General features: G+C 34.4%; 1 protein-coding gene across 3 annotated transcripts in view; it reads left to right on the forward strand.

The window, feature by feature from the left end:
• The window catches only part of cadm2 (cell adhesion molecule 2), a 311,371-nt gene that overhangs the window by 198,829 nt on the left and 98,527 nt on the right, over positions 1 to 14,015 (forward strand). For 2 of the 3 annotated variants that reach the window (XM_015382128.1, XM_015382130.1), the window contains exon 2: positions 8,449 to 8,475. The exons of the other annotated variant lie outside the window; for it this stretch is intronic. In XM_015382128.1, coding sequence (XP_015237614.1) covers positions 8,449 to 8,475 — 27 coding nt within the window. The remainder of the gene's footprint in view (positions 1 to 8,448; positions 8,476 to 14,015) is intronic. 3 annotated transcript variants of the gene reach the window in all.

Raw genomic sequence — 14,015 nt, forward strand, 5'->3', positions numbered from 1 at the left:
ATAATGTTTTGGGATGAGTATTGTTTTATTTCGCTGGGTCTAGCAAACCTGCCGGACTACTTTCGGCTTGACCAAAGCTGGACGAGAACTCTGCTCACAGGATGCTGCCAGGGGTAAGTCAGTGTGATTGCATGACACTGGTGATGGGGATGCCATACAGATTCATGTCAAAAATCCCGAACTATCCCTTTAATAAACAGTTTCAGAGAAGTGATCATAGTGATCTGCATCAGCAGTGCTGTGTCTCTGATTGGTTGTTGTGGCGCGTTGAGCGACAAAAGTTCAAATTACGGACTTGTAATTTTTTATTTTGTTTTTACTTTCTTCTCACAATTTTTAAACTCAAACATTTTCAAACTCAAAAAAAAAAAAAAAAATCAAGTAGCAATTCCACAGTGACCATAGATATATGAATTTTTCCCCATATTTCTTTGCTGCATAAGTCTACATTCAACACACTCTTATCATTAAAAGCCATGTCAAATTTAAATTGGACTTTCCTTTTGTTCAGGGTTGCAACTATAGATTTGTTTTTAATATATTAAAATAATATTCCAGCTATATTTTCTTTTGTTAATTGATTAATCTAAAAATAGATACTCTTATAAAATTAACAGACCCCAGTTAATGCTGTTTGAACCGTAAACAGCTATTGCATATTTTTGTGCCTAACTGTATTGTAAATGAATAAAATATTTCATATAGACTCAATGTTTAGAAATGCATTTGAGGAGTTTTGGATAAAGCATGAATAAAAGGCTTTTCATCTTACATTATGTAGATTTTTTTCATATGTTTTGGCTTAATTACTCCTAATTACTATGTCGCTTGTCTCTTCAGCAGTTGTGTTAAAGTCTGTTAGCTCCATTAATTTATTTTTTTTTTTTTTTCAAGTATTATCAATGATTATAATAATCACGGTAATTGTTTCAGTTCTACTTTGCCTGCAGTTCTGCCAGTCCCATCGGATGCATTTTAACATTTTTAAGCCTGCATATTTACAGCATTTATATTTTTAAATGGTTAAATAAGCAGTTAAATACAAAATAAATAAAAACATGTTAAGAAAGACTTTATTCCCCAAATAACCCTATGGATGATTGGATATTATAAACATATTGTAAATGCTTATAAAGTTTTAGGTCAATGGTCCGACATGTATTCCTGTTTTTACTTTTAAGTTTTTTGTTCTTTTTAAAGTTTTTTAAATAAATTGTGATATAAAATACATGTGATTTATGTCACTGAAAATGTTATTCCTTTTATATATCTTTGAGAAAAGTTGCTTCCCCTGAAGATTTGGGTGTTTAACAACACCTAAAAGAATAATAACAAATGAGTGAGGAATAAATATATAATTACATGTATTTTCCCAGCCTGAAAAACTTTATCTTTGATGTTTAATGTCTCAGAATAGTGCTTCAAGCATCCTGTTCTTCTAACAATTATCTGGCTAATTAATAGGATATATCTAACTACTACAGGAAGATCAAGAAGATCAGTTGAGGTTGCTCTGCTATGCATGCAGCATTGTGGCAAGTGGTTGCATTGAAGTGTTAGGGTATGACATAAGGCACTGTAGGCCTTTATTTGTGAAAAATAAAAAATAATTCCATGTGTACATGATATATATGTGCATGTTTTGTACTTGTGAACAGCAAGAATAGGTACTGCTTTACAAAACTGTTTGCTCTTCTTGCTTTGTTTTTTTGTTTTGTTGTGTGTGTGTGTAGTTGTACACATACTGACCTTTCTTTTTGGAACTTTGTTACATTGACCTTTGTGAAGGAACAGCTAGAAAGCGAACTGACACAAAAGCTGGAAAAGGAAATGTCTTGACATTAAAACTGCCAGGCCACTGTCACTGAGCCGTCCACTAAATAGAGTAATTGCAGATTGTCAAGGTGCATGTTTTTTTCGTCGTTGTTGTTTTGTTTTTTGTGGGTAATTGGCAGATTACCTTCCAGTTTTAGGATCAAAGACTGACAGGAAAAAAAATCTAATGAATTGATTTATCTTGGTTTCAAGTTTTTCACTGCTTGTTAAGTTAGTCAGTGATTTAGCACTGGTCTAGCCTGCTTGAGTCAGCACCCTTCTAGTCACAGCAAACAGATATTGATAATTGATCAACAGATGTGCACCTAGGAATGGACAGCACACGCTAGGCTGCTTCCATTTTTTTTTATTAATAATAGGATTAATTTGATCCAATTAGTTTCTAATTAGTAATTTCTCAGGAAATTCTGTTTCAGTTTGAAAACCTATTCAGTAGTAGCCATTCAAAGTGTCCCCACTTTCCATGATGGGCCCTTGGCTGGTCCCCTACAATTCTTTCTTAAACATCAATCTTTGTACTAAAATATTCTTTCTTTCATGATTTGTGGACATTAAGATTTAAAGAAAAGGTTCATATCCTGGTCAGACCCTGTATTTCAGTGAAAGGGTGGAGTTTGAGTAAAAAAGATTCACGCCAAGGAGAAGGCCTGTGGCTGGAAGTTGGAAGGGATTTTGCTGAGAGTCGCAGGAAAGTGGACGACCATTCAGTTGGCGTTCAACTGCTAAGGGCCATTTTGAATGGCTGCTACTATATCACAAATCCCAGATGGCTGTTGTCCTACGACTTTTAAATGTGTTTGTTGCCCTATACATCTGAATGAAATGGCCCTATTTGTAGTCGGGTGTGTTGAAACAGAGGCACATCTAAAAGCTGCAGGGCATCAGACCTGGAGGAATTAAGTGTAAGACCACTTCAGAGTTGGCCAAACATCTGTGCTTTCATTTTTCTAAATTGATTAGATTGTTAATCATGCCAGAAATATTAAGGTTTTTATTAAGTGGCACAAAAGGCATTTTGCAATGGAACTGGAATTCATTATTCTCATCCTTGTTAAGGATGTATTTCTAAAAAAAAACTGCATAAAAAACAAACCTGGAAGGAAATTGATTTAAAGAAAGCCTGATTTACCAAAAGCATCAACATTTGCAAAAGGAGCTGCTTTTTCAATAAATCATCCTTAAAGTGTAAAGAAGTGGTAGTCGATCAGGCTCAGAACACTAATGTGTTCCCTGCATGTGTAGCTGGAGGCCATTGACCATCATAATTAGCTGTAGCTGCCTTGGCTCATGATCTTGTATACTGCCTTCAGACCATGCCTTCTTAGTCATTTAATCAACAATATGCATTGTGCCAAGAGATGGAAAAAAAAAGCATGCACAGGTCCTCAATAATTTGATTTTTAACCTCTCTAATATATGCCAACCACATAGAATCCCTAGTGTATGAAGACACTCTGGAACACGAATGCTATTTAAAAGGATTGATGCTGACTACTGCACATTATTCAAATCACGGAATGTTTAAATTATTCATAATGAATCCATACAGTACTTGCTCATCTCTTTGCCATAGATAAAGAGAGGCTCTCAGAGCCAGAATGTTTAGAGCATTTTATCCATGTTTTAGACTAAAGGAATAATGGTACTTGTTTGGTTTCCTAGCTTTTGAAAAGAAAATATTCAAAATGGCTCTCTGAGTACCATTAACTTCTGGTTGTGTGCTTTTCTCTGCATGTTTGCATCTTGCTTCAGTTAATGCAAGCATATGATTCTGCTACAGACAGGTTATTTGTAATCACGTTAAGAAGGTGAAATCAAATACGCTAGATTAAACAGCAAGACAACAGATGTGTGTGTCTCCCTATAATGTGAGAACACAAGGGTGTGTCAGACAGATCCAATAATGCAGGCAATATGGTGGCAATAAGCCGAGTTAAGTAAGCTTGATTCCATCTATTAACACTGTTTACCACCTCCTTTATTATCCAGAGATTAATTGCAGCCCTTAGCAAAAGATTGACTAGACAAAATAAGAATGAATCTCCTGTTAAATCTAATCTTAAATTAATGTATTGTTTTTTCTGACTAAATGATTCCAAGCAGCTTTTTATTTGATTATTGTCCTTTTTCAAACTCATGATTGTCTGCCCATAGAAAGTATCAAGAGTGGATAACACAAGCCTTTTTAGATCGTAGGGAAAATTTTTCCTTTAAAAACAAAAATGTGTGAATTGATGTCCAGATAATTCAAGGTGACCAAGAGTAGGTTAAGGTTTTACAACAATCTGCTCACCGACGGAATACTGGTCTAAATCCATGGGCCAAAAGATCTTCAGACATACAGGAAAAACAGCTGCTGCTGGTCTAAAGATTAGCTAAACTCTCCATCATGTCATGTGACAGCTCAGAGAGGCACACTGCTCACATCGATCTCCATAGGCTTTTCTCTGGCTGTCAGACTCTAAATATATCTGCCTCTGCAAAAGAAAGTAGCCTGAGGGCATTGAAAGAGAGTGGTGGGAGAGTGAGATTTAGATAAGGAAACAGTTAATAAGGTGGTAGAGCAAATATGAAAAGGGAGGAGAGACAAACTCCTGAGCGAGCGCGACTTGAAGAGAGGGGGGGGAGAACAAAACGAGTAAAGAAGGACAAAAACAGGAGGGATGTTGCAATAGAACAAACGTCCTCCCAGGAGACTCCTACCTTAAGGGAGTGCTGTGATCACTGCTGTTTTTGTGTGCCTGCGTGTGTGTGTGCGTGCGTGGGGGCCACAGTAGGTGGCTTCTGTATGAACTATCACACAGTTTATTTATGACGGCTTCCTGCTGATGGGTAGAGAGAGGGAAGAACCTGCTTGCCACTCGATGCTTCTCTGTTTCACAACTAGCTTTTCATCCTTGCAGGTAAAATTCTGCTGTTTACACATAGCTTGGATCAATAGCTCTGAGAAAGATTTAGGCAATTCTGCAAGAAGTGGTTAAGCACATCCATGTGATTGCAAATATTTATCTAGCTAAAACAAAGAAAGTTTTTAAAAAGGTTTTTTTTTTTTATTGCAAGGTTAAGTTGCACATTATTAACCTTAGAATAAGTTTATTTGGAGCTCGTTTGTGCATACAACACTTTGGAAATTCATATTTGGAAATTCTGTACTAGCTGATAATCAAAAACAGTAAAAACTGATATTTAATAGCACCTCATTTGCATCACAGCTTTATCAAATATTAGCTACACTTGTTTTTACCAACTCTTGGCAAAACAGATAAGATCGTAACATGTGACGGTTGTATGAACCACCTTTGCTTACTTTGCTCAAAGCAAAGATAATGCTATACCATTTTACCTAATCAGTATGAGATGTAAGCAAGATGGAAATATGTACTATAATCTCATATCATGAAATTGAGCCCTTGTTTTCACGAACAATATGAATTTCAAATCATACTTTAAAGAAATCACAATGAATGTACATTTCTTAAACAAGTCCAGCTTTGAATAAATCAGATTTTATGGATTGGATCATTTTTGTCAATCTATGGTTGTCCAAATGCCCTGAAAGTAATGAAAAAAAAAATCAATATGTAGGTAATGAAGTAGTAGTAAATAAAATATTTTGTAAATGTAAAACTTTGATTTAAGAATGTCTGCTCTGTAGAATCATCCATCTGACCTGACTCAAGTAAGTCCTTACAAATTGGTGAAATATTACTTATTAATATTAATTTGTCACCTCTGAGAAGATTAGAAGAGATGCCAACTTCAGCATCATTGTTTGCTAACAGTTAATTGTGTCTTTTTTAACATTCTTATAAACACTTTATCTTGTTTGTCACTTGTTTGTTTCTTATTTTCTACACAAATGCTTTAAAAACGGTGTGATTACTTTATGGTGTTTAAAACAAAGTGTGAGCATTAACCTGGAAAGTAGTTTTTACCAATTAACTGTAAACAAAACTAGGTAACTGAAGAGCTGCAATATTTTTTGTACAACAGAAAAGTCTCAAATATAGGTTGAGGCTACAGTATAGGCCCTATGCTTACTTTGCAGACTTCTACAAATACTTAAGAGCAATTTAGAAGCAGACCTCACTTTTGACATTTTAGAACTGTTCCAAATAAATAGTGATTACTACAGGAATACTGGACACTGTGTGATCAATTAGGAGTACTCTGCGTATTGTAATTTAAAATGCAGGAAGAACCGAGTGGGATAAAAGTGTTTTATGTGATTTCAGCTTAAATGACCGACCTGTTTTGTTGGTTGCCTAGAAACTGTAATGCTCTGAGATGGGCCACATGTGCAGAGATAAGTCGGATAAGATGGCTAGTATTTTTTTCTCTTTTTTTCATTGCTTCTTGTCTTCTGTCTCCATCCCTTTAGTGGTTTATATATTCAGCTGTTGCCATGAGAAAACAGTTGTAAAAAATCTATATGTTTGTTCTATCTTTTGTCTCACTAGTTTAGAGATCATAGAGACACTGTTGTGCCAGGGAGCTCAGACCTTGACAACTACGATGAAAGGCAGCTATAGACCGAGGTCAGACAGGCTGAGGGAATGTTTCACAAAGCCATTGGTCTTGTGTAGAAAGCATTACTGGCAGGAATGTGACATCCACTGCCCTTTTTCTCTGTTGGGTCCTCTCCTTCTGAGCCACTGACACAACAGCAAGTTATGGGAAAAAAAAAAGAATTGGTGGAAATCTCTGGCAGTGTAATTTTCCTCTGTATGCAAAAGAAAACCGATACACCTTTTTGTCAGATAAATCTGATTGTTTTTACATCATTTCACAGTCGTCTGCCCCCATTATGCATTACCAGACACGCTTTAAACAAAGATTCATGCAAATTATTTTTAATATTCACTTCAAATTGCAAGAATAAAAATGTAACTCTCCTTTTTCAAGATATGAAATGCTACTGACAGAATATAATCGTCTTCATTTGCCACTAGAAACTTGCTATCAGGTTATAACGGTACTCACTGATGAACAAAGAATTACCAACAGTCGTGAGGGTCAGCATGGTCAGCTTTCAGCAGCTGAAAGACGTCTCAATACTTGCTTTCAGTGTAATTTCTGAGAGCTAACTTGATATCTTTTACTGGTATAAGTTGTTTACCTGGAGATTTTTTTATTTCTATAATTCAATAGACTAAATAAGTGAAAGAAAAAAACAAAACAGTCATTTATGTAACCTGCAGCCATGGCATCTATTTATTCTTTCAGCTGCTGTCTCTTACAGCTGTGTAGGTTTTCAGGCTCAGTGGAAGCATTCCAGTGGATCCATCAGTTTGGCAAAGCAGTGTGTGTGAAGCATTAGGGTTATTCACCAGAGATTTGCTCGCAAATTTAGACCCACACATATGCACACCTGTGGACAATCTATGACTTTGGTTTGGCTTCCCTTCTATGGTTTCACTGGCACGGTTTCTCAGATTTAAATGCTGTTGTTCCTTTTGTTTTAATACACAACCTTCTTGGCTCATATGATTTTTATTCACTTAAGCTGCTCATTGGATAGTCTTTGTTTTTATGCTGATTGGGGTTATCTCAATTGCATGTTAATACTGTGGTGCCTCACTTTACCTGTCAACTGAGGTGTGTATTTGTATCGAGTCCCAATGCCTCAAATAAGATTCAGTGCCATCAGTCTTCTCTAGAAATCATGTGGTTTTGAACCACCTAAATTGCAAACAACTTTACTTAGGTTACAGCTGTTTGTTAAGATCTAAAAAAATTAGTTGGAGAACACCATAAAAAACAAGCGTTTTAAAGATCAAGATCCACACCAAATAGGGAAAAGTAATAAAAGAACATTGAAATAGTAAGCATTTGTTGAGATATTGTTCAGTGTCTAATCTAAAATGGGAAAATCTGTGGCAAAATACTAAAAACAAACCAAGATGTTGCTGTCAAACTTAAAGTTAAGTTAAACATCCAGATTAGGAGAGCATTAATCATGAAGGCCTCATAACAGAGAGAAGCGGAGATCCACTCTTATCTATAGAAAAATGTATTGACTTGAAAATTATAATTTATGCGCTTGTCCGCAAGAAGCATGCCACTTGGTCTGGCTCTCCATACCCAAATCCCCCAAAAAATAAAGTTTGAGAAAAAGTTTGAAGAAGTGGTATACATAAATTAAAAAAGCAGATTTCATTTAATAATATAAATATTTCTAATCTGTAGATTAAACAAGAAACAAATAAAAGCTCCAACTATGAAAGATAAAATAGAACAGCTTCATGAAAGCTTCTATTTGCATGTATCTTTCCGGGCTTTGCAACATATCAGAAGGCAACATGGTTCCTTTCCTGTGCCACATGATGTGACACTACTAATTAAAAGGTGCCACACTATAGAGTTTCAATTTGCAGCTGAGCTAATTCAGGACATTCTTTTTAAGGGTTGAGCAATCCAATGATTTTAGCACTTTTAACTAGCCTTCAAGATAAACACAAAGCTGTCTCTAAATATGTGTCACAGATACCCACGCTCTACTCTCCCTAAACTTATCTAATCTGTTGCTCTGTCTTCTTTTTCTTCTCTTTTTCTGACTTCTGCTTCTTTTGCTGTTCATCCAACCCCTCGTCTTCTACTTGGGGAATGCAGTGATGGCTTCAAAAGGCAAAGTTCGAGGTGAGTCGTGACTACTGCTCAGTTCCTCAACCTGTCTTCTTGCCTTATAGAAAATAAAGCTATATATTTTATAAATTCACACTGACAGTTTTTTTTTTTTAGTTTTTTTTTTAGGGTTGACTCAAAAATGCCCATTTATTTCAATATGGATTTCATTTAAAATTTCAGCTAAATATATAAACGATCATGTCGTTTACATTTCAATATCTGCTATATTTTATTACAAACATGAGTTAAAGTTTCCCTTTAAACCTGCATGGGTTTTATAGAAAGTCTGTTAAGATATACAAACTCATAAATAACTTCATCCTAAGGTTACATGATTAGAGATAACAAAAATATTCAAATAGTATATATTCTAGACCAATATCAATGGTAATTCATTACTATTTTAACTATACAAGTCATAAATTAAATAAATGCCTTATGGTTATTTTTTCTTTATGAGGATGCAGTTATCTTTACTAAACTAAGGACTCTAAAGATAATTCTGGATCAATGTATTTAAATTTGAAAATATCTGATTTTCAAATTTAAATATTTTTGATAGGTTTATAGCCTTTTTACTGAAAATACCGACTTAACAGAAATAGACAAATGGCTGTAACAAAAAGAACAAGATATCCAACAACATATGGTATGTTTCCCACCGAGCGCTGATCTCATGATTGTCGAGCCCGACTGTGGCTATATTTATACACACAAGAGCAAAGACATACAGTGGTCCTAAAAATGAGGTAGTATAAGATTTATCGCTCAAGTATTTCAATGAAAGCTTGTGTTTTAGAGTAAGAACCTTCGTTAGTTTATATGATTTCTTTTGTTATTCCTTAATTACCAATAAAATTTTAGCACTTTTAATTGTCAACATAATAACCATCGGCATTCCTTGTATTTGGGGTTTAGAAATTATTACATTTAAAACCATTGCTTGTATGGAAAGTCTAGGTTTTCTGTTTGTTAATTCAACAAGAAGTATTGCATATAATTACAATGTGAGGGCTGTGAAGCAGGGATCATTTATCTAAAGCTCTAGAGGTGGTCTAGGTTTATTTAAAGCACTAGACATTATTATATCTTTTTTTTTCTTTATGGTAAACTGAATGTAACAATACCACCTCTCCAACTACCTAACAGTTAATATTAGTAGCTATGGTAACCACTTCCAGATGTTTCTTTAACCAGCATGTGTGGCTTTCTTGTTTTGAAATTTAGGATCTGATATAATTTGAGGCTGTATGTCTGAAGCAGTTAAATAACTTTCCTGATAAATATTGAACTTTCTTTTTTTAGTGAATTCATAGTGTTTCTGCTATGCATTTCTGTTGATGATGTGAAGGATTTATTTCTCTAATTGGCATTCATTTAGCCTCGGCATTGTAAGGGTTTGAACTCAAAGTGTTCATATTTAAACTTTGCACACTTGTGTATTATTTAATCCCCATCATTGTTGTCTTCTTATGTTGCACTTCCCTTTGGTCCTTCTTTCTCTTAAGAGTAGCAACAGTATTTAAATCGAGAACACTATTTTTCTCTCACCATGTCACTACACAGTTGTCTCGTTTCCCTGCTGCGTCTGAATGTTTAATTCATTCAAGCCCTCTCTCAAGCCATCAGCATCCAGCTGCATGTGTTATGTTGTAATATCTGATTCACTGTTGAGTCCCTTAACCCTTTAAAGACTGGCCTTACCAGATCGGAGGGTTCCATAGAGATTTTTCTGATCTGTTAATAAAAAAGAAGAGACATACAACAAAGTCCAAATCTGTTCTACCTCTCTATAGTATACAATGAATAGAAATTTGTTACTGTTGTGGAAGAAGATTACTTTTTGTTTGATTTGTTTCACAATTTTACCAGTTATATTCTTTTTTGTTCGCATTTTTCCGGAGTGAAGCCTGATTTAGATCATTTGAAAATATGTTGACAACTGGAGAGAGAAGAAAATGACCTGTTCAACAGCGTTAACAAATTTGGCAAGGTAAATGGAGGCATGAATGAAGGAATGGCAAATGAAGAAGGGAGCCCATCATCAAACATGCATCCCGAAGCTGATGAATTTTAGTCAAATAAACAACAAAACAATTGAGACAATCACAGGATGAGGCAAGCCAAGCAGTAAAACCTTATATGAAATGCATAAAGGGAGACTACCAAAATGAAAGTGGATGGGATACGTGTCAGAAAATAGCCTGAAGGCCATAAAAGAAGGTTAATTAATAAAAAACTAAACTAAACCCAAGTCATTTATTTTTATACACAATAGTAGAAATGGCAATAAAGCAAAATCATTCCTTATCATGCATAAGTGCAGAATATATATAAGTTATATTCAACTGGTGTCTTTAAAATAAATGACGTATTTAAATCATAAAAATAAAAAGTTTTTGTATTTTAATCTGTTGGGGACTGTCTGCCCTATTTTTTACATATTTGAACATATTTGATCTATGTGACTAAATGGTTGCCTTCTTGCATCTGAGCCTTTTAATTTCCATTGATGTCATTCAGTTATTTTGAAGCAAAGAATGCCTAAAACATGTAACTCTGTTTTCCCTGAGGAGCAGGTTTAGAAAATGCATGACGAAAATTGATAATGCAGATATATTGTAATTAGCTAATATGTTCTGCTCCATCAGTGATGGAGGAATTACGTAGATCCATGCTAATTGTTTGGGTTCTAACAAGCTCGATGATGCATCTTGGGATATCAAAATGTTGCAGTATTTCACTTTGACATGTAGCTCTGTCTCTGTTGAAGTGCTATCATTTGCAAAAGGAAACTCAGTATAAAATGAAACACTTTTTAAATTCACACCCTTTTAAACTTGAACTGCCCTCTGTTGTTGACAGAGTGAACTAATAGACGAGACTAGCCGAAAGAAATAACTCATTCTGAAAGAGTCTTTTTTTGAGCCGCATGAGAATGCTCCTCATTGTTTAGCATTAGCCACTTAGATTGTGAGGGAGAATGGCTACTTTATAAATTATTGAGTTAGTGCTAAATTTATGTGCTATTTACAGACTGACTTGGTTTAATCACATTCAGTCCAAAAATACTTAGTACACTGGGTAGTTCCTAACTAAATAAAGATACTTATTCTATTTGTTGAAAATACAAAAAGGGTTTTTTTGCAATGTCTTTTTGCTATTAGGATCATTTCATATTTAACTAAGTAAAAAAACTGTAATACACATGAATAACTCCATCAAACAATTATTCGAGAATTACAAAGTCTCAATTTTCTAATACCTTATTTTAGAAAAAAAAAGAACATAAACTGACTTTCTTAATCATTCCAGGAGTATGTATGTGCTATTGGCTAAATGTACTTTACCATCTGTTACTTAACTTCCATGCGGTCCTTTGTTAAGTTAAAAGACAGGTTAGTTTAGTTTCTGGTTCACATAGTTCCAAAAAATGGCTATAAGGAAGTACAAATTAGCTAAATGATAATTATTTGAAAATTCAATACAATTTTATTGTATTGAATTGTATATCATTCAGAATTGTATATCATTCAGAATTGTATATCATTCAGAATTGTATATCATTCAGAAATTACTTTGTGAATGATATACACTAAGTTTATTTGATCTTGGTCTTTATTTTAACTATAAAATAAACTAAATTTGTATGATAAATGTTCAGTGTTGTATTTAGCTGGATAAATGTCTCTCTATAATAGTATTTTTCAACATATTTCTTATCTTGTTATGTTCTTGATATTTTCCCACTGCGACCTTTGGGCTGTGGGCGAATAGACACCAGTCACTCACTCTGCTCCGTTGTGAGGAATAGAAAATTGCAGCAATCATGAAATCACTGTCTCCATCCTCTGCTTTTTGTCTGGCTAAGGTTAAGCCACACATGCATTTTGTCTCATTTTGTGGAACACGTCTTTTTTTTTTTGTTAAATCCGTAATGTTCCCAGATGGCTCTATTCAAGTTCCGAACCCATCTTACTGTATGTTACTTTTATTTTAAACTGGTTTATACAGGTGTTCCGGCCTTGCCTTAATACTGCTGATGAAGTTCTGTAAAGCTTCTATAAAAGGAAAAAGGCCGTTCATTTTGTTAATTCATCTCCTATTGTGTCATTCAACCTTTTTCAACATACAACAAATATTCAAGTCTCTCTTTAATGGTAAAAAATAATAATAATCTTTATTTGTCCCAAAATTCATGTTCTATTTAAGCCCATCAGTCTTAGGGCGGTACTTGCATTGTCTATGGGTAACTCTGGGTCTAGGGGTCTTAATCAGGTACAGTCTTTAGGGTTCAACTGGGTACTTGCAGCCTGGGTACAACTGGATACAACACAAGCGCTCCTGTCTTTTACTCCCCCACAGGTTCTTTCTATTTTGTGTTATCTACCAATGAATAAATAAAACTGAATTGAGATACATACATTGAAGGCTGAATCTACTTCCTCGCCAGACATGAAAGCTTTCATAACCTTCACATTTTCCTCATTCTTATCTCTCTCTTTTTAGATCAGAGTTTATTAATGTGAGCAATAACACTTGTAACTTGTTCCCTGTTCTTTTTGGAGTGATATCATTGTTGGATCATTGAATTTAGCAGGAAACCATCAAACCTTGTACTGTTTGTATAATACTGTCTCAGTTTATGATGATTGTACATTGCATAAAACATTCACATAAAATATTATGTAACAAAACCTTAATCTAGAAACCAGAGAAATATAAAAAAAAAAAACTGAAGAAATGCTGCTGGACTATGGTCACTAATGTTTTTATTTTATTTTATTTTATTTTATTTTGCGTTGAACAAGTTGTGCATATTTAATCTTTATGTTTCAGTAAGAATGAAGTATGTTTTAAGCTTCCCTATAAGAATAAAACTGCTGGATCAACTGAGCATTTCTGTAGATGGCAGGATTTTGACTTGTTCTGGGTTTTTTCAAGTACAGATGGGCAGTTTAATAGTTTGACGTTATATGATGGCTTAAAAAAGCTATGGTTTTAAAACCACTGAGGTTTTCAATCTTATCTCTCCAGCATTTTTAAGAAATCCTTCAATGAGCTGTCAGGAAAAAAGGTTACAAGTTACTGCAGTAAGAAGTGAGGTTATCTCTTTCTTTCCTTTCCATTTTTTTCCTTGTATTATGATAAATTGCTGACTTCATAGGGACTTTCTAGGAACTAGAAACTAAAGTTAACTGCCCAAAACTATTAGTTTGGTAATGCTGTTTTAAAATCAAGCTTTTATACTAGAGGCCCATTACAGTATGTCTGAGTTTTGTCTTTAAACATATTCCAATACTTATATTCTACTTGGTGGTATTAGAGTTATATTGAACACCAGCAGACAAAATGCTTGTGTCTCTTGGCTTTTGTGGTTAATCTGAAATTAGAAAATTACTCTGACCTGTTTGTTACCTGTTTGTTAAAGCATTGTTTGAGCTACTTGAAAAAGATGTAAAAAGTTTTATTAATAAATTTACACTTACCTGGTTTGACAACATATAAGCTGCCGAACTAAATATTTTCGGTTGTCTGAAAGGTTTTGATTC

Source organism: Cyprinodon variegatus, unplaced genomic scaffold (genome assembly GCF_000732505.1).
Source record: "Cyprinodon variegatus isolate N-32 unplaced genomic scaffold, C_variegatus-1.0 Scaffold249, whole genome shotgun sequence".
In the NCBI taxonomy this organism is placed as follows: domain Eukaryota; kingdom Metazoa; phylum Chordata; class Actinopteri; order Cyprinodontiformes; family Cyprinodontidae; genus Cyprinodon; species Cyprinodon variegatus.